Source organism: Populus nigra, chromosome 7 (genome assembly GCF_951802175.1).
Source record: "Populus nigra chromosome 7, ddPopNigr1.1, whole genome shotgun sequence".
In the NCBI taxonomy this organism is placed as follows: domain Eukaryota; kingdom Viridiplantae; phylum Streptophyta; class Magnoliopsida; order Malpighiales; family Salicaceae; genus Populus; species Populus nigra.
In genome coordinates this window covers 13,444,116-13,468,808 of record NC_084858.1, presented here as the reverse complement: position 1 = coordinate 13,468,808, position 24,693 = coordinate 13,444,116, and the positions used below count along the sequence as shown (strand labels likewise).

At 34.2% G+C, this 24,693-nt stretch overlaps 1 protein-coding gene across 1 annotated transcript; it reads left to right on the top strand.

The window, feature by feature from the left end:
- The first annotated feature begins 5,400 nt into the window (after positions 1 to 5,400).
- Positions 5,401 to 8,272, top strand: LOC133698205 (protein MICROTUBULE BINDING PROTEIN 2C). Its single transcript, XM_062121056.1, has 5 exons — positions 5,401 to 5,781; positions 5,867 to 5,950; positions 6,137 to 6,496; positions 7,097 to 7,315; positions 7,812 to 8,272. Exons 1-5 carry the CDS (start codon positions 5,572 to 5,574, stop codon positions 8,007 to 8,009), a joined length of 1,071 nt encoding a protein of 356 aa, XP_061977040.1. The 5' UTR covers positions 5,401 to 5,571; the 3' UTR covers positions 8,010 to 8,272.
- Positions 8,273 to 24,693: the final 16,421 nt, after the last annotated feature.

The window sequence follows — 24,693 nt, the reverse complement described above, 5'->3', positions numbered from 1 at the left end:
AAGTTTTTTTTTAACTTATGACTACTACCCTCTCCCCCCCCCCCCAACCAAAATGAGACATTGTCCTCAATGTTTAAGGTAGAAAGGTAGAGTATAGAAGACATCACCTGAAGTAGCGACTACTGACAAACCTGAAGCACACTTAAACAAAAATAAGAAATAACAAAACAGAAAAAAAAATATTATGCTATTAATAAAACCAAAAGACATAAGTTTTTACAAACTAAGGCTCAAAACTAATTTAAGCTTTTTACGGCTTTCCCTGTTTGACTAGTCTATTCGACTCATGGAGGAATTAATTATAGGGATGAAAGCTTGCAATTGATTAATCAGTTGTTCAGCAGTAACAACAAATATTATGATTTGTTGTGCCGAAGATGTAAGAAAATTTTGTTCCACAACATGATCAAGAAAATACAACAAATGATCATAAAAACCATTAACATTTAGCAAATCTATAAGTTTATGGTGAATGTTCAGTTGGGCCCAAGAGGAAATATGAAATATCTCTTCTAATGTGCCCAAACCACCTGGTAAGGTAATGAAGGCGTCAGCATGATCAAACATTGTATCCATTCGTTTAGACATTGTGGAGACCAGCATTTCCTCTCCAACTGTTTTTCTAATGATATTTACTTTGGCTAAAGCTTTTAGAATGATACCCAAAACTTGACTGCCTCCTAAAAATACAGCTGTTGACACCCCCCCCATTAACCCAAGGTTGCCTCCTCAATACACTAAATTAATCTTTCTCTCAGCTAGTACCCGACCAAGATAATTTGTTGATTCTAAAAACTCATTTTCTTTCCCAGGACTGGATTCACCAAAAACACAAATATTTTTTATTTAATAACCAGAGGAACCTGCCATTTCTATACACTTCTGTATCTGTTAAATGTATGGGTTGAATAGAAATAAAGGGATGGAAGAGAATTTTATAGATGAGAAATTAAAAATGCAATCATACCACCTCTATGTAAGCCAACTGGAGTCACTCTTTTTTGTTTTTTTAGAACATGTGTATGTAAAGTAGTTATGATTGTGGCTCATATCTTCCCTTGATTTTACGTTCAAGAACGACTTAAATACCTTTTATGGGTCGTGGATAAGCTTCCCATCCAGTTTTTTTTAAAACTGACAAACATGGTCTTTTTTAGTCAGATTTCCAAGACTATATCGATCATGTTCTTTATGAAATAGGGCCATAAATCATGAATTGCACGATGCACATCTCTACTAGAATGCGTCTCAAGAGTTAATAGAAGATTATCTAAAGACTCCTTACTCAGGCTATCCTTAATGAATTGTATTTTATCTTCACGATTTATAGATACCATTCCTAAAGAACGATATTGTGTATTACAAGTCCATCTAGCACATCTGTGATAGATTTTTAGTCGTTTTGCATGACGTTTCTTCGCAAAAGTGCTTTTACCTGTTCTAGGCATGTATGAAATAAAAGAATTGGAAGACTCACCTACTAAGCGGACCTTTGCTTCAATCATCTAGCGAATATCTTTAAAAATTCCATGATTCATTAACAACCTTAATCTTTCACACCTAGTACGATAAAGTTTTGTAATCGCATTTTAAGGCAAAACAGGAAAATACTGTTTCAATTTTTCAAGAGTGATGTCCATTTTTCAAATGAGAAGTGGAGAAGAGATACAGAGAAAAGAGAAGGAGCAAGGAATTAAACAAATATATACACAGATATCAGTTATCATGGGAAACTGAAAGAACCGATTTAAGAGTTACAGAGTACCGTTATCCGCTGTTTGACCAGGGTTGGAGAAAGACTAACAAAACAAGAGTCATACCAAAAAGAAGCACACAAATAATGTGAGAAAAAAAATCAATCTTTATGTACAGGATCATTCAAACCAATAGACTCATCTTCACTAGAAAAGTTATCAAAGTAAGCTTTCAAACAATGTTCATTTACCTTAAAGACATTGCCATTCTTTGGATTCTCAATATCAAAGGCCCCATAAGGATATACATGTTTCATAATAAATGGACCACTCCATCTTGATCTTAGCTTTCCAGGAAATAAGTGGAGTCGAAACTTATAAAGCAAAACTTTTTGACCAATATCAAATGTTTTTCTCAAGATTCTCTTGTCATGAAACTCATTGATTCTTGCTTTATGAATTTTTGAATTCTCATATGTATCATTTCTTATTTCCTCAAGCTCATTTATTTGTAATTTATACAGCTGGCTAGCATCATCAAGTTTTGAATTGAAAGCTTTGATAGCCCAATAAGCTTTATGTTCAAGTTCCACAGGCAAGTGACAAGATTTTCCATAAACCAACCTATAAGGTGACATACCTAATGATGTTTTAAAAGCAGTTCGATAAACCCAAAGTGCATTATTAAGTCTTAAAGACCAGTCCTTTCGATTAGGGTTCACTGTTTTTTCCAAGATTTGTTTGATCTCCCTATTAGCAAGTTTTACTTGTCCACTTGTCTGAGGGTGATAAGGGGTGACAAATTTGTGTGTGATTCCATATTTCTTCATTAAAGACTCAAATGGCTTATTGCAGAAATGTGTTCCATCATCATTTATCATGGCTCGAGGGATTCCAAACCGACTCAAAATATTCTCTTTCAAAAACTTGATCACTATTTTGTGATTATTGTTTCAACTTGGAATTGCCTTTATCCATTTTGAAACGTAATATACTGCTACTAATATGTACACAAAACCAAATGATGGAGGAAATGGACCCATGAAATCTATACCCCAATAGTCAAAGATTTTAATAACAAGAATAAGATTTAAAGGCATCATATGATGTTTTGAAATAGATTCTAACTTTTGAGAACTTTCACAAGTTTTGTAGAATGCATGCGTGTCCTTGAACATGGTGGGCCAATAAAATCCACATTGTAAGATTTTTGCAGTCGTTTTTTTAATGAGAAATGACCCCTACATACCTTAGAATGACAAACGTTAATGACACTACTTACCTCATTGTCGGAAATGCATTTTTGAAATATTTGATTAGGATAATATTTGAATAAGTAAGGGTCATCCCTATAAAATTTCTTCACGTCGCTCAAACACTTTCTTTTATCTTGGGTATCCAAATGAGCTGGCAAAAATCCTGAAGCAAGAAAATTAATATGATTAGCAAACCAAGGCATTGAATTAAGAGAAAGTAAAGATTCAACAAGAAAGTAATCATCGATTGATGTGATGTTAGATGTCGAATCTATTATCAATCTTGACAAATGATCCGCGACAATATTTTCAGTGCCTTTCTTGTCTTTGATTTCTTCCTGAGAATAAATCATTTGTAAATCTTCAGATTCATTGAACTTAGTTTTACTCAAAGTAGATTCAAATTGATCATAAACTAATTCTTCAATAAGATCTACCTTTTTTGTTATCGTTATCATCTCCAGGTTGCTTGCAAATGTTGAAAATATTCATCTCCAATATCATATTTTCAAAAGATAACTTCATCAATTCATTCATACTATTAATCAAAGCGTTAGAAGTTGCAAGAAATGGACGTCCTAAAATAACATGAATTGAATTACATGCTTCAATAAGTTGTGTATCTAAGACAACAAAATCCACAAGATAAATGAATTTATCAACTTGTACTAACATATCTTTAACTATTCCTCTAGGCACCTTTACAGATCTATGAGCAAGTAAAAGTGTTACAGAATTTAGTTTTAACTCACCTAGATTGAGACTTTGAAAAACCAAATATGGAAGTAAATTCACACTAGCTTCAAGATCAAGTAAAGCTCTTTCAATTTTATGTTCTTTAATAAATCTTGAAATTCTAGGACAACTAAGGTCTTTACATTTCAAAGCATTATTGTTTTGAAGAATGACACTTGCTTTTTCGGCTAAATATGCTTTCTTTTTCACATTCACTTTTCTCTTCATAGTGCACAAGTCGTTAAAAAATTTAGCATAAGAAGGTACTTGTTTAATAGTATCCAATAAAGGTATATTGATCCTTACCTATTTGAAAGTTTCAAAGATTTCAGAATTGTGATTGACTTTCCTTTATTTGATCATAACATGAGGAAATGGAAGTTTTGGCGGGGAATTCGTCTTTCCTTTGCAATGTTCAGATTCAACATTTTCCTTGCCCTCGGAGATTAACTCATCTTTTTTCTCATAAGATTAACTACTTGGGGGAGGCGGTGCATTTTGACAAAGGCTACCCAATTTTGTGCTTGTGGCCTTTCCCCCTTTCTTCTCTCTCATTTATTTGATTTCCGTGCTTGCCTCTTCAAAATCTTAAAGAAGCCCTTCAATTTTTAATCTCTTTGAATTTGATTCCTTTTCTTTTGATTACTTTTTGTTTTATTTGTAATAATTTATATAAAAAAAATTCCTTTTCAATTTCAGTTGCCTTTAGTTTTTTAGTCTTTCAAATATAGTCCATATTCTTTTGATTGCTATTTATTTTATTTAAGATAATTTTTAAAATTGGATTTTTTTACAATTTCATTCTTTTTAGTTTATTTTTCCTTTCAAATTTGATTCTCATTTTTTTAATTGCTGTTTTTCTCACTTTGATCAAATTATTTTTTATCCTTCAACATTAAATTGGTTTGGAACCGAGTTTATTGGTTGAGTCCGGGTCTAAAATTTCATGAGTTGAGAGTTTTAGAGATTAACAAATGTTTAGGAGGTTTGACTGAGTTGTCTCGATTTTTTTAAATTGATTTTTTTATTTTATTCTTCAACATTAGATTTGTTTTAATTTTTTTCTCTAGTTTAGCCATTTAATATTGAGTTATTTTATAGTCGAGCTTTATAGTTTTATTCAATTTATTTTGTTAACAACCTTTTTTCTACCTTTTACTGACACAAATAATCATTTAATTGAATAAAATATTTATTTTAGGAAATAAAGTTATTAAACATAACTAAGTACATGACTCATGTTATAAAATTAAATATCTTAATCTTAGTTATTTATTGATAAAATATCGATTTAATTAATTCAATGTGTGTATAAGCGTTTCAATTTAAGATTAAGAGTTTTTTTTTTTATATCTAAAAATATGTTGGAAAAACATGTATATCCATTCTTTTTTTACTAGAAAAAAAATTATTTGAGTCGTGATGAAGCACAAGTCAAATAGCTATGGATTTTGATTTTATAATGATCACATCTTGTTGGAGATAATGTGGTAGTTAAAATAAAATTAGATAATATTGTAAGTAAATTAATATTTGTAAAATATTTTATAAAATTTTATAAGTTAAAAATATTTTTAAAAATATATTTAAATTTAAAGATTAATTATAAAATATTTTATAAAAATAAGCATGAAGATATCTATAAAATATTTTACCATAGATATTTTACGCAAAACAATCCATCCTAAGTGTAAATTTACACAACATGGAAAGAAAGCGTTAAAGCGTGTTTTACGAAATTTCAAAATTGAAGTCCTTACTGGTAAACTCTCTCTTTCCTGTGAGCCTGCAATTGCAACTCCCTCAAAATTTCCAAGAAAGAAGACTCTCTCCCTCAAAATTCTCAGTAAAGAAGAGTAGAAAGAAAGGAAAGGAAGAGGAAGAGGATGTACGAGGCTCAACGTTTTGTAGATTTGCAGCAGAATTCCAGCAATTTTGGAGACCCAAAATCATGGCTTTCGGAAGACAGCAACAGCAATGCTTCCCCGACTCACCACCCAAATCACTCTCAACTCGCTTCTTCTGCAGGTGGGAATGTCGATCGTGTCCTCTTCAACGATCTTGTCGAAATGGTTCCCCTCGTCCAGTCCCTCATTGTAATAATCTCTCTAACTCATTTTCTTGTTCATTTCATCCTCAAGTTTAAACAACTTCTATTAATTCGGTAAAATTTTTGTACAGGATCGAAAAGTGAGCACTTCATTTACACGGAGAGGTTCGGTGATTTACACCAAGACTCCTTCTAGAGAATCCTTATCCAAAAAGGTAACAATTTTTCTTGCTTTTCTTGTATAAGTTGAAATTATTAGTGTTTTATAGTAATGGGTTTTATTTGTTCATTTATTTTGTTGCTTCTCCTTAATGTATTTCTTTATACGATGATGATAGTTCTGTTAAGTGCTAGTTAAAAAAAGAAATCTGAGTTATTTATTTATTTTTTTGGTGTTGAAGATGATTGATCCTAGAGGCAGAAATACTTGCCAATCTATTCCAACAAAAAAGAAAATGGACCATGGTGATAAGGATCAAGGTAAAACTGCTAATGATAATCAAGATGCCGATAGCTTCGCAATCCTTTCTTCCTCCAGGGCTGTGCCGACAGGGAAGGATGCGGAAGAGTTAATCGCTTTAAGGGAGCAGGTGGAAGATCTGCAAAGGAAATTGTTGGAGAAAGATGAGCTTTTGAAATCAGCAGAAGTTTCAAAGAATCAGATGAATGCTGTTCATGCCGAATTCGATGAAGCCAAACTCCAAGTTGCAGAAAAGGACTCATTAATTAAGTCCACCCAATTACAACTCTCCAATGCAAAGGTACTTACTTACATTGCTTGCATTATTTATTAGCATGCACAGTGAGCTTTTTTTAATTCATTTGTTTCACAATTAGGTGCTATAGCGATTGACAATCAAAATTATGGTCTTGCTGGTGTCTTATGATGCGTTTACTTTTTAACTCCAGTGACCTTAGCAAATTTCTAATCTTTCAAAGGTTGCTCAGGAGATTTTCCTTGCAAGTTTTTGACATTTTATGCACTCCAAGTTATATGCTAGCTTTGTGATCCATTTTGGTTCTAGACAGAACTAAATGGAAGACTACCTTTTGATGTATGAAACATCGAACTTCAGGATTTTAAATTGCCTTCAAATAATGAACGTTTGAATTTATTGTTAAGTGTGTGTGTGTGTGTGTGTGTATAACTTGAGAAATATGATTTGTGTTTCATGTGATACAATGGTTAACCAATATCAAATCCTAGAAATGATCTATGTTTTGCAATTTAACTGAGTTGTATATACAACCCTATAAATGAGATTGGAGCAAAGCTACATGCCTATATGAAATTCACTGTAAACTCGCTCTCTTGTTTGATGTTATGCCATCTTGTTAGTAAGAGCAGTTGTTTTCCACAGATTAAGCTCGCAGACAAGCAAGCTGCACTTGAAAAATTACAATGGGAGGCGATGACGTCCAATCAGAAAGTGGAAACACTCCAGCAAGAACTAGACTCCATACAAGGAGGCATTTCATCGTTTATGTTGGTATTTGAAAACTTGACAAAGAATAATTCCATTCCATATGCTGAAGATTACGATATCAAACCTTGCTATTTGGACCAGCTTCCTGATATTGTAAGCTCACAATCTCCTTCTTGATGTATATTTTAATCTGTTTCTCTCTTTGCTTTTCTCCAATTCACTGTAGGTCCCCCACCTCCCTATTTAAGATACTGTTGCAGACAAAGCATGCGTCATGAATAAGAACTTGTGGACTATCAACAGTTAAAATCTTGGTTGATCTTCAGTAGACAGACTGAATTTGCATTTTTTATTATGAAATACATGGTTTTGCTGTGAATGCTTAGTTTTCCACATAATGTCTTTGGGAAAAAATTGCAATGGACTAAATTTGTACCAGATCGTGGTCTTTATTGTTGCTAAAGAGTTGATGAACATGTGATGTGTGATGTTAAACATTTGGAAGTTGTGAAAGCTTTTTTCGTCTGTGATGTGTGATGATAAACCTAGGCACTCAGTGAAAAAGAGTTTATATCCATGCCTTCATAACGTACTTCTGTTATTGATTGGATCATATGTACACTTGGATCTTCAAATTCGTTTTGTACAGGATGATTTAGATGACAGGGAGATGCAAAAAATGGAAGAAGCAAGAGAAGCTTACATTGCTGCTGTTGCTTCTGCAAAAGAAAAGCAAGATGAAAAATCTATTGCTGCCGCAGCCAGTGCCAGATTGCATCTTCAATCATTTGTTTTCAGATCCAATAATATGAAAGACGGAAAGGTTTCCCCAAGACAAATACACTAACTTCTATTCTTATGAGCAAACACTAGAGAAAGGCATGAAGAGCATGTTCACGAAGAATCAGGCATATCCACTTGTGCAATATATTCTGCATACACTACCCAAGACATGACCGCACAAAGTGTGCTGAACTATGTTGAAAGTTCTCTTTAATTATTATTTTATTTCGTGTGTGTGTGTGTGTGTGTATGGTTGCAGTAAGTTGCTTGTCGGAACTGGATTGTGGATGTATTATGATTATCAGTTCTATGGTCTTTCGTTTTTCATTTTTGGCTCAGGCGAACCTATCATTTGATGTCAAGCAGTTCCATGGATTTCCAAAAATCATGAAGATGGTAAAGAAGCAAATGCTTAAGGAACAATGACGGGACTGCAGGTAAAATAAATGTTTTTTGGGTTTTTAGTACAGTGATATTTTTTTGGGTTAAAGTAACACAATGAAGAATATATTCGGGGAGATATTTGGGATATAATACAGTTTTACAAGTTACAATTGTTACCTGCGACACGCTAGTCACAAATGACATCATTGATTTTATTTAAATTTAATAACCAAAATTCTTTTCTTCCCCTTTCTCCATTTATTCCCCGTCTCCACATCCACCTGCCCCTCCCTTCTCCCTGCTGTTAACGACCTTCTCCTCTCTCTCTCTCTCCACCATAAAACACACCCAAAACACTATGAAATCACCCATCTCTCCCTCTCGAACATGAAACACACCCAAAACACCATGAAATCACCCATCTCTCCCTCTCCACCATGGGTCAATAACATTGATCACCATTATCTCTCACATTCTATATTTAGAGGTATGTTTAACATTTTTTCCTCTATTAATTTGATGTAATTTGTGCTATGTGTGTTCATTTGATTTCATATAATGTTAGGGTTTTGAATTATGGATTTTTTGGAAAATTCAGGGTTTTTTGTAATTAGGTTAATTAGATATAATTTGAGTTGATAATTAGATTATTTTGTAAAATAATAAATGATTTTAAGTTGTTGATTGTGAATTAATAAAATTATTTTGTTAGAGTTAATTAGGCAATATTTGAGAGAGCATTTTGGGCATTTGATGCTTTAATTGATAAGTGTCAATATTATCGTCCTCTAATTAGTATTGACAACACTCATCTTTATGGTAAGTACAAGGTAAAGTTGTTGTTTGTAGTTGCCTATGATGTGAATAATGAAGTTTCTTTGTTATATTTTGCTATTGTCAAAGAAAAGACAAACAATGTTTGGAGTTGGTTTTTAGATTTGCTTCGTTGATATGTGATTGACGGTCACATTAAGTTGTGTATTATATCAAATAGACATGTAGTAATTAAGAATTTCGTAGCACAAACTTTTTCTAAGCCTATTGGATATTATTGATATTGTTCACAACACTTTTTGAGTAACTTCAACATTAAGTTAAAATATATTGCCTTGAAAAATATAATGTGTACACATCTTTCAAAACAAGAGTTTGACATATTATATTAGGATTTGGTGGAGACAGATGATGTGTGGCTTGCTTGTATCGGTTATAATGCATATATTTTTTTAGGTGTAATGATATTTTGTGGAGTGCAGAAGTTGTGATGTATTGTGGCCACTAAAGGTTCTAATTGAATTACTTGTTGATACGAAAACTTCTAGATTACACGTGAAATCTCTATTTGATCTTGGAGCTGGATTGTTTTAATCCGAGACACCTTCAATAGTTGGTGTTACAAGAGAAGTGCGTGAGCTGATTAAAATCAATGAAGCAATTTGTACTTGTGGTAAATGACAATTATATCATTAACCATGTTCACACCTAATTGCATATTACATTTTACAAAATGTGGATTATCTGCAATTTGTTGATGATTTCTATTATAACTTGTTGTATAAAAAATGCTTATATTCCTTGTTTTTAACTCTTGCTTGGTATACTATTGTGATGTGCATATATTGGTACAGAAAGATATATATGGATGTCCAAGTAGATGGTGAATGGATGAAGGTAAAAAAAAAATCCACCCGATGAAGTGATCAATACTTAAATATTTTTTCATCTAAGCTATTTTAACGATTCTGTTTTACTGTGATATGTTAAAAAAAAAATCGGTAAAATAATGATATTTTACATTGAAGGGTGTAATTGACTAACAGAAGTAAAATTTCAACCTGCTAAAATGCCACACTGGTATTTTCTCATTTCAAGTGCTCCATAATTCCTCAATGGATAAGGCCAAACTTCCGTGAGCTACATCTAATTGCCTTTGGATGTGGAATTGCTGATGCTTGCTTAATGTGGCTCAATGCAGTCGTCCATCAAATTTGAAAAAAGTAGTCTTCCCTTCTTTGTTGCAGTTTGGGTCACTGAAAAGGAATTGCAAGCAGAGAGCATGATCCAACTATCATAACAAAGGTTGCTTCAGGAAAAGAACTCGATGGGTTACAAGATGCTTCAGATTCCGATAATACTTGTATGGCCTCTGCAGCACTAAACAAGTTCGAAACTTCCGAGCAGCTCACAGTTGCTGAATCTGCTTTCTATCCTCAAATTTGCTTCGGAGAGCCATAATTTCTGCAAGGAGATTTAACTGTTAGCAACTTGCTTCACAACAATGATAAAACGATGATGCCTGATTGATCTGAAAACCAACCTTGATACTTTTTAACAGAAGGACTCAACTCATCCCATACAGCAACATGAAGCTTAGATGAAGAGAAAAATATTCTATTTTATTCTCTTCTATGCTTCGTATATATCAGGAACCTCCTCATCGTTATTGTAACTAGGTACGGCATATTGTGCGAACAAAAAGTACACAAATCTGCTCTTTGTAAGATTCATCATACCACTCCTCTGAGCTTCTGTTTTCTGAAACCGATAGAATTCTAGCCAACTTCCTAGCACTTTTTCTTGGTCATCTGATTCTCCACAGCAGCCGGAGCAACAGAGCCCGCAGTAATTCCATCCTCCTTCAGCATGGGCTTCTCTTTCTTTGCTTCACTGTACATGCCACATTAAGTTAATATAGCATCTTAAGAAAAATTAATATGATTTAAATAAATTATAGATGAATAAAAATTTAAATTAAAAAATTTTTAGTTGATATATTTTGAAAAAACTCAAAATCCTCTAAAACATTCTATCCTATATAGGAAAAAAACAAACTTTCCTTATTGTTTATATAACAAAAAATGAGAAGATAAAAGTGGGTTTATAAGCCACTCAAGCTTTTAAAGGGAAGAGATATAAACAAGTTTTTTCAAAATTGAGCAGTTATTTCAGCTGAAAAGACATGATTTAAAGCCAAAGCGTTGAGATGTAATTCTAATTTTAATAGAGGGTTTAAAAGATATATGATTTAAAGTCAAAATATTCTAGTTTAATTCTGATTTTATAGAGAGTAATTAAAATTGATAATGAAGGAATTTCATTATAATAAGGGGCTGAAGAAGAGTGTTTTGGTTTGATTTTTCCTGTACTGTTTTGGACAGGATTCTCTGCATATTTTAACACTAGTCTTAGCTTATTTTTCCAGCTTAGCTCTCCTGGTTTTAAAGCTCTACTTCCTCTCTTAATTTTCTTTATTGTAGAGAGATTCCGAGTAATATTTTCTTAGTTTATCGGACATTGTTTATGAATGCATCTAAACAAGGGTGGTGTTGTTGCAATTCTTGTTGAAGTTAGTTATTTTGCATAATAGAACTTCAAGAACAAAAGATTAGTTACTGATAAGAACAAAAATTTAGGGTTGAATATATTCTAAGAACTTCAACAAATAACTCCTCTAAATTAATTTTGTTGAAGTATAATCTCTATAAATGTTTGGTGTCCATGCTAGGATTGTATTCCTATATATCTTATATACAAGTCTATATATGCTAGCTTTGTTTGATTCAAGATTATCAAGTTTTTATATTTTTGCATGATTATAAACTAAATAAATATACTCATTCATTTAATCATCTAATCATCTAGTGATTTAGGACAACATGCAAATCCTTCATGTCATGCTCCATGAAAGCCATAAAACAGGAATGGATGCTTATATGCTACACAGCCAAGACAGAATTTAAAGGGTGTACATGTTTACTACCATGCGCTAACTATACTCGTGGGTGTCTGATGATGAACAGAACAGAACAAAAAAAAAAACTTCGTGGAGAATATTTGAGCATTTAGTTTTATATGATTATTAGAGATTTTTACAGTTAATAGGATTTTATGACATTGAAGTGCTAAAACATAGCACACGATATGATTCATACATGCTTTTCATTCCTTCTGAGCAATACTCATCCCCGGAAGAAATAAAATAACCCTCATCGTGACAGGTCTCTCCCCTCTTTTCCAGTATATATATGTTGTCTTCCTCCTTTGATCTGTCATGCTCCTTGTTCGTTTTCTTAGATTTCTTGGATGGATTTGCACAAGAGAAAGAGAAGAACACCATGAGACAACACACAAAGAACGCAACGTACATAAGAGAAATTCTGCATAACCAAAGAAAGGAATTGTTCATTTATGGCTTATGTCATCTGTCCCAACTTCCAAGAACATCTTCACTTTGCCCTTTTGAGTTTCATGATCTCCTCTTGGTTTAATCAAGTTATAAGGTAGAAAACAATAGCATGAAAACTAAACAGACGTTCATTATTTTAATGCCTGATATGGATCGCAACAATCTCAAGTTCAAGAAAAAAGAGACAGCAAAAGGGAAAAGGGAGAGAAAACAAAACGTAAGGAGACAAGATTACAAGAAATCTAGATAGCCAAACAATTTGCTATATCTAAAAATTGTAAAACTCTACTGGTATGAATAGTATCGCCACCATCAACATTATTTCCCTTCTCCCCTTTTTCTTCTTGGCAGGCTTGTTCATGGCATCCTCTTTCTTTATCATCCCATCTGAAATAAAAGAATGGTCAAGCACTACTACCAGTAATTTCATAAACACTCGTTTGTAAAATTCTCAATCTGTTGGATACAAAAAAAAAAAAAAAAGAAGAGAAAAAGAGCTTGCAACAACCAGTTCAAACTTGGGTAATTTCTATGAATTAAAGATCCATCTTTAACCATAATTTCAATAAGGACAATAAAGCCAAACAATTGCAAATTAAAGGCAATCAAATGTTAAAGCATCTAATTCATTTAAAGAATGGAGAGGTACGTGGAGGAAGACAATTATTTTTATTCATCAAATTATTTCACTATATCAACCTTATTACTTGTATCCCTTGAGAGAAAGATTCCAAAGTAATTAAAAGCTAATTCATGCATAATTTTTAAAAACTTTAAATCTTTCAACTATTTATGAACTTATTTAAAGTAACCCCTTTCATCTTTCTATACAAATAAAATTACCATTTTACCCTTCTAAAAGAAAGCCAAAACTAAAGAGATATTTAATGTACGCCTACGAGCATTTAACTATTCACTGGAATAATAAAATTACCATTTTACCCTATTAAAAAAAATCCATAGCGTTGATGCTAGGGGTATTTCGATCTTTTCATGAGGTATATTGGTCATTATCAGATTGATCAGTGATGAAATTATCTTTTTAATTTCCTAAGCGTAATGGAATGACTCAATTATTTTGAAAAATAAAATTCTTAATATTGACATCTAAAGGCTTTTTAGTCATTGTACTTTTTCAGCACAGTAAAATAACTTAATCACTCTTTAAAGAAAGATTTTTAAAATTTGCATCTAAGAGCTTTTTTATTTGTTCAACTATTTTTTATTATTATTATCAAGTTGGTTGAGAGTAATTTGGTCTTTTAATAAACATAAAATATTATTAAAATAAAGAAGTGGTCAGCGCGTGCAACACATGTGCCAACGTGTGGGAGGCACCTGCAATCTTCTGGTTGTGCGTGTGATGCCTCTAGGTGGCCAAAAATACCCTTCTATTGTGTCATTGGAATCTTCGAGGCATCATCTTCTTGTTAGGCGGCGCATGGCAATGGCGGGATGGATTGTCACCGGCATGACTTTTTTTTTCTTCTTTTTTTCTCATTCCTTCCTTTGAAAATTGCACTGACCATTCAAAATTTTAGGGTTGTTCTCTTAGTTACTGATATTTCAACTTCGACCTTTATTTTTTGATTTCTAATTTTTATTCTATGACTTTTTGTAAAAAAAAATTTGTTTTAAATTTGATCATTCAATCCCAATTTGTGATATATTACTTTTTCCAATTTGGTCATTCTTTTGATTTTTAATTCTTTTCTTGACCCATTTGTATATATTTTTTATTTGTTTTTAGTTTCATCCTTCAATCCAAATTTATGACATATTATTTTTTAATTTGATCCTCATTATTTTGATTATTTTGTCCTTTTGTTAAAGTGATTTTCTTTTCAATTTCACCATTCAATTGAAAATTCATAGTTGTCCTTTAATTAATCTTTTATTTTAATTTTGATTCCCATTCTTTTAATTGGTATTTTTGGTATGAGATCCTTTTGTATGATTGAATTTCTTTTCTCAACTTCATCCTTCAATATTTGATTGATTTGAGATTTGGTTTTTTGGTTTTTCTATATGTGGTGCTTCCAGTCTAATGATTTGGATCATATGTTTAAAAGTTAACACTAGTTGACATCTTTTTCCCTCACTTATTTTCTTGTTCAATTTCATTGTTTGTCATTGAATTTTTTTTATATAAAAATAGGCTTTGCATTTTTTTTGATTTATTTTTCATTGGGTTATCCCTGTAATATCCCAATAATTTAAAGCCGAAATTGATGGTAATTGTTTTTTGTATGCCATCACGTTGTTGATGATTCTTATAACAATATTTAGGAGTTTAACAAGATAGGATTCATTCATTGGTATGGTACATTAACCATATGATTTCATAATATAACATCACAATAAAGAGAATACCCATACATATATCCATAACATTTTATTTACACGTTCTTACATCCATATCTGTGTTTTATTACAGTTATCAGCACAAGTCTATAAAAAAGTGTCGAATGATCATTTCATGACTAAGTACATTTGTTACACAAAATCCATAACATCTAAAGCATGAGATTACATAGATTATATAAAAACATGTGGACTTGTGGAATGGAATTTCCACGCACCTTGTTGGTGTGATGTCCTTGTTAGATAAAGATAAATACATGCATTATGAACAATTTATAACATAGAAATAAATAACTAAGGAAATATTAATATTACTTTTCATTCATAGCCTAAAAACGTATAATCCTTTCATTACTCCTTATAGACACGTAATACGACCCTTATTCTTTCATCAATTACTGAAGCTAATTATAATATTCAGACTCAGTCATTTGTCTTGGATGCTATTAATTAAAACTAATCATCAAACTTAACCCGATCATCACTCTAGGATGCCATTAGCCGAAGCTAATCATAATGCTCTTTCCAACCATCCTTCCAGGACGCCATTAGCCAGAGCTATTCATCAAACACAACCCGACCATCCTTTTAGGATGCCATTAGCTGAAGCTAATCATCGAACACAACTCGACCATCCTTCTAGGAAGTCATTAGCTGAAGCTAATTATCAACACAACCCAGTCATCCTTTTAGGAAGCCATTAGCCGAAGCTAATCATAATACTCATTCAACATTTCATAATAATTCTGTATTCATCACAACACAATAATAGATCTTTCATAATGAATTCACTTTGGAGAATTAACATTATGCTAGAAGGGGGTGAAAGCCACCTACCTGTTCCTCTTATGGAGTGCCCTCATTCGGTCAAAGGTTCGATCCTGGTTGTACCACCTGACATATCAAATGATCATAATAAGCACACTCGTATCAAGCAACCATATAACCAGGGGTGGAGCAAGAAGAAAAAAGTAAAGGAGGCCAAATTAAAACAAATATTTTAAAAAGAGTAAAATTTTAATTATTTTACAAAGAGAGAGGCTGGGAAAAATTTCCTTGCAGGGGCCCCGGCCCCGGCCCCTGCCAGCCTCCCCCTGGCTCCGCCACTGCATATAACCATTGTCATACATATCTCAAGAGTACACATGTTCACATTCAAGTGTTCCACACATACATACAATGAACATTATCATATCAAGACACTTCTTTTAATTTTAAACACTACCACTCACGGACATTCTAGCATTTAATTATTGAGTTTCGTAGTGAATTAGATCAGACTGAGAATGAAATTGTCATAAGCATTAAATCATTTCTGATATAAAATTCATCAACAAACTAAGCTGCTACTGTCGCAGAAAGTTGTCAGTGAAAACTAGATCGCTGGTGACACATAAATCATAAGCAAAAACTGGGTCGCTAATGACACATAAATCTTCAGCGAAAGTTAGGTCGCTGGTGATGCAGAATCGTAAGCAAAACTAGTTTATGGCTGATGCATGGGACTCAAAATTCATCAGCAACAACTGGGTTACTGGCAACACAGAATTATCAGCGAAACTGGTTTACGACTGACGTATGAGACTTATAATTCATCAGCGACGACTGAGTCGCTGATAACATAGAATCGTTAGCAAAACTGGTTTACGACTGACGCATGGGACTCAGAATTTGTCAGCGATAACTGGGTCGCTGGTTATACAAAATCATCAGCGAAATTGGTTTACGACTGACACATGAGACTTAGAATTCGTTAGTGATGGCTGGGTCACTGCTGACCTAGAATTCATTAACGCAACCAAATTCCACAGCTGACGCATGTAATCGTTAGTGAATACAATTTACTGTTGACTTAAAAATCATCAACGAGAACTGAGTCGCTGCCAACCAGAATTTGTCAATGAATCTATGTTGCTGCCAATTTCTGAATCGGCAGCGACGATTGAGTCATTTTTGGTTTCACTCTTTCCCTTAGTTCAACGTAAGGTTTACATTAAGCTTTTCCTCTTTATAACATACTTCAACCTAGTTGGACATAGACTGTTACCAAATCACATTTATCAGAAGATTATCTAGTAATACACAACAAAGTTTCAACATGTTTGTCATATAAAGGTTCTCTTAACCATCACTTCAAGATTGAAACCCAATGTTGCTGTAACCATGCTTTCTATGTTTTCAATTCCATCGTACCAAGTTCATCAACACAAACTAATAGTCAATTCACATTACACAAGGGTTCCATTTCCATCCTTTATCTTGTCCCTCTAAAGGTGTTCATCATGCAAGGTTTATGGTTTCTCCTTATTTCCTTTAGCTTGACATTGCTATCCATTCTTTCTAAATTTACATATGCAATTCATCATTTTTTATCACGAGTACATTCACAACCATATGCTACAATTACACCTTCATTCACTTGGTTCATAACCATGCAAATTCATTAGTCACATCACAAAATCAAAGCATTAGTATAGTATGGTTTCTGTTTCAACTCTAACATGCCTCTAAAGGCCTAACAATATCACAATTCTGCACATATCATCACTCCGTTTAACTTTCACACAAGTTCTTCTATCATACATGCAAAATCAAGACATTAACACAATTATGCGTTCTGTTTTGGTTCAAGTATATTCCTAGGAGTTTAACAAGATTATCATTCATGGATTTCATCATTTCATTTCACAATCTACTCATTTGTTCACTTAGTATGGTATGGTTTTCTACTTAGATCATACATTCAAAATAATTCATGTTTCCTTTGTAAAAGGGTCTGCATATGTGTTCTTTCATCTTTTATTCTACTTATATCTCTCCATTTAGTTATAAGTTCTTGAGTTAAGGTGCAAGAACATTACTCTCTTATTTTAGAGTTCCCCCCCTCTTATTTTCCCAAACCGTGAGGTAACACTCATCCAAGAAAATGATATTAGTCTTACTTTATATTCTTAACAATCCTAGTAAAGGTTTTAGTGGTTTGTTCTTCTTCTCCTTTTTAGTTTTCTTCCTTTCTTCTTTCTGTCTGTTCCAGCCAGCCCTGTAGGCTCTTCCTTCATTTATATTTTTGGTTTTCTCTTATTTTTCTATCTCACCTCTCACTCAACACTCAAGAAAGTTGGCATGCAAGCTGGTTGGGTTCAGTTTTCTCCTTGAAAAGGAGTGTGTGCTGCAACAATGACTGCTTTTGGTTTTGGGGAGAGGTTTAGGCTCCTTCTTCTTTCATGTTTTCGGTTGCTTCTCTTTTCCTCTAACTCTCCCTTCTTCTCAAATGTTCAAGGGAGGCATATGCAGCTGAGTTGTTAGGTTTTTATTTGGGAAAGAGAGAGAGGTTGTTCAAGCTAGCTGCAGCTGGTTTTGGGGGAGAAAAAAAGGTCACTTTTTTTTTCCTCTGCTATATTTGTTTCCTTTAGTTCTTTCCTAGCATAGGCTGACTTAATACTATCTTTTTGTTGGGTTTTACATTCTCTCCTCTTAATATAAATTTCATCCCCAGAATTAAAGGGACTTGTATTTTATACTTGACTGTTCGAATAGTTTGAGATACTTTTTTCTCATTTCACACTCCTTTTCCCAAGTTTTATCTTCTATTTGAGCACTCCGTCATAAGAATCTGATGATGGGGATCTTCTTATTTTATAGCTCTTTCACTCCCCAATCTAGAATCCTTGTGGGCCTCACTTCAAGCATTAAGTCTTCTTTGACTTCTACCGAAACTTGGGGTAGAATTCGAGTGAGATCCATGTCGGCCTTGCATAGCAAAGAGATATGGAACACATCATGGACCTTGGTTAACTGCAGAGCCAAGTCTACTTTATAGGCTACTGGCCAATTCGCTACAAGATTTTAAAGGGTTCGATGTAGTGGGAAGCTAGCTTTCCTTTCAATATGAACCTCAATATGTTTTTCCATGGGGCTACCTTCAGGAATACTTGGTCTACTACACTGAACTCGAGGGGTCTCCTCCTCGCATCAGCATACTTCTTCTGTCTGTCCTGTGTGGCTTTTATTCAATCCTTGATGGTTCTCACTTTCCTTGTGGTGACATGAACCAATTCTTCGCCGTACAACTTTTTATCCTCGATTTCTTCCTAACATAAAGGAGTCTTGCACCTCCTACCATACAAGGCTTTGTATAGGGCCATCCCTATTGTGGCTTGGTGACTATTGTTGTATGTGAACTCCACTAGTGCTATATGCTCTTCCTAGTTTCCTTCAAACTCTAAACACATGCCATTAATAGGTCTTCCAAAACTTAGTTTACTCTTTTTGATTGGCCATTAGTCTGGAGGTGAAACAGAATGTTCATATCCAATCTTGTCCCCAAGGCGTGTTGTATGCTTAACCAAAATCGGTAGGTGAACTTAGGGTCTCGATATGAGACAATGGATACCGAATCCCATGAAGCTGCACTACCTTATTTATGTAAATCTTGGCAAGCTTGTTCACCGAGTCGGTCATCTTTATTGGTAGGAATAACACAGATTTCATCAAACGGTCTATGATGACCCATATTGCATCATTCCCTTTCTTTCCTTTGGGAAATCCCGACACAAAATCCATGTTGATCATCTCCTACTTCCATTCTGGAATTTATAGTGGTTGTAATGGTCATGCTGGCCTTTGATGTTCTACCTTAACTTGTTAACATATACCACATTTTAACATATATTAGGCTACTTCTCTCTTCATGTTAGGCCACTAGTAGTGATGTTTCAGGTCCCGATACATCTTGGTGTTGCTGGGATGCATGGTGAATTTGGACTTGTGTGCTTCTCACAAAACCATATGTTTAACCATCTCGTTATTAGGCACATACAAACATTGTCCCATCATCAATGTTCCATCATCTACTACTTGAAGTGGTGTTTCTATCTCGACCTCCATTTTCTTCCTAATCTTAGACCCCTCAATGTCATTGGATTGGGCTCACAATATTTGTTCCCGATACGTTGGTCACACTATCAGCTGAGCTAATAGTTCTCCTCCTGAGTTAATACCTAATTCTGCACCTATCTTTTTCAATTCCGCTAGCTATTGTTCCTCCCATAATGTTGGCTTACTTAGAGTTGCTTTATTTTTGTGACTGAGGGCATTAGCCACCATGTTCGCCTTTCCAGGATGGTATTTTATAGTGCAGTCATAGTTTTTAATTAGTTCTATCCACCTTATTTGCCGCATATTCAACTTATTTTGCATCATTAAATACTTCAAACTTTTATGATTTGTAAAAATTTAGGTTTAAGACCCGTACAGGTAATGTCTCCATATTCTCAAGGTGAATACCACAACGGTTAACTCTAGGTCGTGCACCAGATAATTCTCTTCATGAATCTTTAATTATCTCGATGCATAGGTAATCAACTTTCCATGTTGCATTAAGACGCACCCAACCCTTTCCTCGAGGCATCATTATAAACCACAAAACTTTCGGTTCCTGAGGGAAGTGTTAACATTGGGGTGGTGGTGAGCCTTCTTTTTAACTCTTGAAAGCTTTCCTCACATTCCTTTTACCACCCACTTTTTATCTTTCTTAGTTAACTGTGTCAAAGGGGTTGCAATAAGGGAAAACACTTTAATGAATCTTCTATAGTATCCTGCACTGAAGTCGGTCTCTTCCACTTCAAGATGACTTTGATCTTCTAGGGGTCTACCAATACACCTTTGGTAGAAATGACATGCCCTAGAAATGTTATCATTTCCAGCTACAACTCATATTTACTTAGCTTCACATATAACTGGTGATTCCTTAAGGTCTGCAAGACTTGTCTTAAATGTCTTTCATGTTCCTCAAATGAGTTCGAGTAAACCAGTATGTCATTAATAAATACTACCATAAATTTATCAAGTTAAGATTAGAAGACTCGGTTCATTAAGTCCATGAAAAGGGCCGGAGCATTAGTCAACCCAAATGGTAATACCAAATACTCGTAGTGCCCGTAATGAGTTTGAAATACTGTCTTTGGAACATCCGATTCCTTAATCTTTATTTGATAGTATCCTGACCTTAAATCTATCTTTAAGAATATTCTAACTCCCTTTAATTGGTCAAATAGGTCATCTATCCGTGACAATGAGTACTTATTTTTCATTGTTATCTTGTTTAAGTAACGATAGTCAATACAAACTCTATGAGTTCCATCCTTCTTTTTCACAAATAGAACTGGTGCCCCCATGATGAATTACTAGGCCGTATAAACCCCTTGTCTAGTAATTCCTGCGGTTGAGTCTTTAACTCATTCAATTTTGCCGGAGCCATTCGATATGGCAGTCGGGCTATGGGTGGTCCCTCTATAAAAGTATTTATGAACACTTCTACTACATAGATACTCTTCAACCGCGAACTTTCTCCATCAGAGTTTAAGATGTATGTGAGGTATCCCATACATCCTTTTCTCAGTAGCTTCCTAGCAGTTACAACCGATTCCAAGTTGATTTGGTTGGGAGTCCTCTCTCCTTCATAGACTATCCTCTCATCCCTAGGTATTTGGAACATAATGGTTTTTGTATATCAATCTATCTGTGCTTTGTACCTACTTAGTCAATCCTTGCCTAAGATTACATCAAAATCATGTAATTCTAAGAGTATCAAATTTACTTTTATTTCATACCCAGTTAGACTAACCCCCACTCCCATATACATACTATTTGTTTCTACCCTATTTCCCATCGGAGTTCCAATTATGAACCCTTTTTCTATTACTTTCACCCCTTCCTATTTTGGTGACAATTCTCCTAGCAATAAATGAATGGGTGACACTCGGATCAAACAACACATGTACATTAAAGTTATTCATCAGCAGTGTACTTGCCACCATAATCCTTTCATTACTCCTTACAGACGTAATACGACCCTTATTCTTTCATCAACTACCGAAGCTAATTATAATATTCAGACTCGGTCATCCGTCTCGGATATCATTAACCAAAACTAATCATCAAACTCAACCCGGTCATCACTCTAGGATGGCATTACCTGAAACTAATCGTAATGCTCTTTTCGGCCATCCTTCTAAGATGCCATTAGTTGAAGCTTTTCATCAAACACAACCCGGTCAACCCTTTAGGATGCCATTAGCCAAAGGTAATCATCAACATAACCCGGTCATCCTTTTAGGATGCTATTCGCCAAAGCTAATCATAATACTCATTCAACATTCCATAATAGTTTAGTATTCATCACAACCCAATAATATATATATATATATATATATATATATATATATATATATATATATATATATATATCCTCAGATCAGTCTCTAATGTTGTTCTAATCATATGGGCCATTCTATATGCAGAGGTTGATTAGACAAGTAGTAAGGCAACTAAAGAGAGTTGTGGGGACTCGGAAAAAACCGGTGGAAAACAAAGTAAACATCAGACTTAGCAATAAGGGGATAATACCATATATATTTTGTGTGCGTATCAACAAAGATAACAAATTAATGATAGTCATTTGAAGAAAATAGGGGAGCAGGATCCCATACATCACTAAGAATTAATTCAAGCAGAGGATAAGTTTTGTTACTTGAAGGTCTTAAAGACAAATGCGATGATTTTCCTAATGGACAACTTTGACATTGAAAATTAAGATGTTTGTTGTCACAAATAATCTTATTTTTTGAGACTAACAATTGAAAAATATGAGAGGTAGGATGACCTAGTCGACGGTGCCATAAATCAGCAGAAGCAGAAATGCAGGAAGACCAATAGGCTTGAGGAACTGATGGGACGGAAGACCTGGACAAAACATAGAGACCATCTTTACTCTGACCTAAGAGGAGTACTTCATTGGTGTTGAGATCCTTGACATAAAACACAAATGGATGAAATTCAAAATAAACATTGTTGTCGCATGTGTGCGGCGTCGCGGTGAAAACATCCATTTTCAAAATGGTATCTAAATGTGGCAAATATTGGGAGACAAGGAATTCTTGTCTTTTACCAGTTAAATGGAATGAGAGTTGCTACCTAGTATTTTGGTCACTAGGAACCCTAACTGGTCTCAGAGATCGCATACGGGAATTGGTTATGTAAAGGAAAGATATTAGCACCCCAAATATGCCATACCTAAGGTAAGCTGCATTGTTTTATTGTTTGATAAAATCTAAGGTCTTGTCGTGTTTTCTAGTTGTTGATCCATCTATGGTTTAAGAAAAGTTCTCCTCGGTAGGGAGATCCTTACCTTATCGGGTAAACCTAACCGTTTTAATATCAACAAAAGAATTTAATATTTGGAATACGTCTTATGTATAAGGTCGTAACCCCAGAAACTAAAAGAAAACAATTTTTTTTTGAGATTTTTGAAATACTGACCTAGTTCTCGTGACTTTAATAAACTGGTTATTAAAGCCAAAATGCATGCTAATATAAATTTTTAAATCTTTGTTGTATGAAAATATAATATGATTTTTTAAAGATATTTGGCCACATGCTTGAAAACAAAAACATTTTTTTTTTAAATTTTTCAATATTTTGACGAAAACTAGGTATTTTACTAATGGATTTGGTATCTTTATGGTGTAAAAATACAAACCAATACTAAGCAAAATTCAGTAGGAAAATCACAGATTTTTTTGAAATAAAATTTGAAGAAAATTTTCTCTTTTTTTTTGAATGGGCCAAACTGGGCCGGGTTTGGCCCATAAAAATCCAAACCATCACATATTAGGTTGGACACAACCTAATAAAACACAAATCATCACAGAATTTTTTTTTAAATTGGCCAAACTAGGCCGCGTCTGGCCCATAAAAATCCAAACCATCACATATTGGGTTGGACATAGCCCAATAAAACACAAATAATCACATATTGGGCTGGCCTCAGCCCAGCCACCTAGATTGGGTTGAGTGAACCTGGATGGGTTACTGTGCCCGTGCACAGTAACCAGTCCAAAACATAATTACCTGGTTACTGTGCTCATGCACAATAACAGGGTAATTATTTCTTCTTGCTTGTAGAAACATGCACAGTGCATTTTCTGCATGCAAGAAGATGAAGTTGGAAACTAAAACAAGGGGAATAGGATTACCTGGAATGGAGGCGTCAACGTGTACAGTGCTGGTGGCTCACGGTGGTGTTGGTGTCGTGGCAGCTGGTTGTGGTGGTAAATGTTGCTTCTTCTTTTTCTCTCCTTTTTTCCGTTCACTCTCCTCTCTCTGTTTCTCTCTTTCGTTCACTCCTCTTTTTTTTTTGTTTTTGTTCTCCTCTCTCTGATTTCTTCTCTTGCTGCCTTTTTTGTTTCTTATGCTCTCCCTCCCTTTGTTTTCTCTTCTTTACGTTCCCCCTCTCCCTGTTTTTTTTTCTTCCCATCTGTTCGGTTCCTCCTCTGGCTTTTATAGCCAGAGGATGCAGGTGTTTTTTGGTAACGGCCGGCGTGCATCACGGTGGCGAGGGATGTCAGCCGCGAGACGTGCCTCCTGATTGAAGCGACTCCACTGTCGCTGCTAAAATGTCTCCCTTGCCTTTACTGCCCAGTCGTTTGCTTTAAGAAGACAATGAATAGTGCTCCAAGAAACGACGCCGTTTCAAAATTCAAATGGATACTTTTAATTTGGTCATTGAATTTTTTGCAATTTTGTAATCAAGCCCCTGGAAAAATTATAACTGGATCCCTTGATTTTAGTGCCATATACAATTTGATCCTTGGTTTTGGATTGTTTCAATTAAGTCCCTAATTGGCCATTAAACTTCAATAATTATGCAATTAAGCCCCTGATTTGACCAAATCAACTCTTCAAAATTATAATTGGACCCAGAACTTTAATTTCTTTTAATAAAAGCCTCAATGGACTTAAAAATTAATTTTTC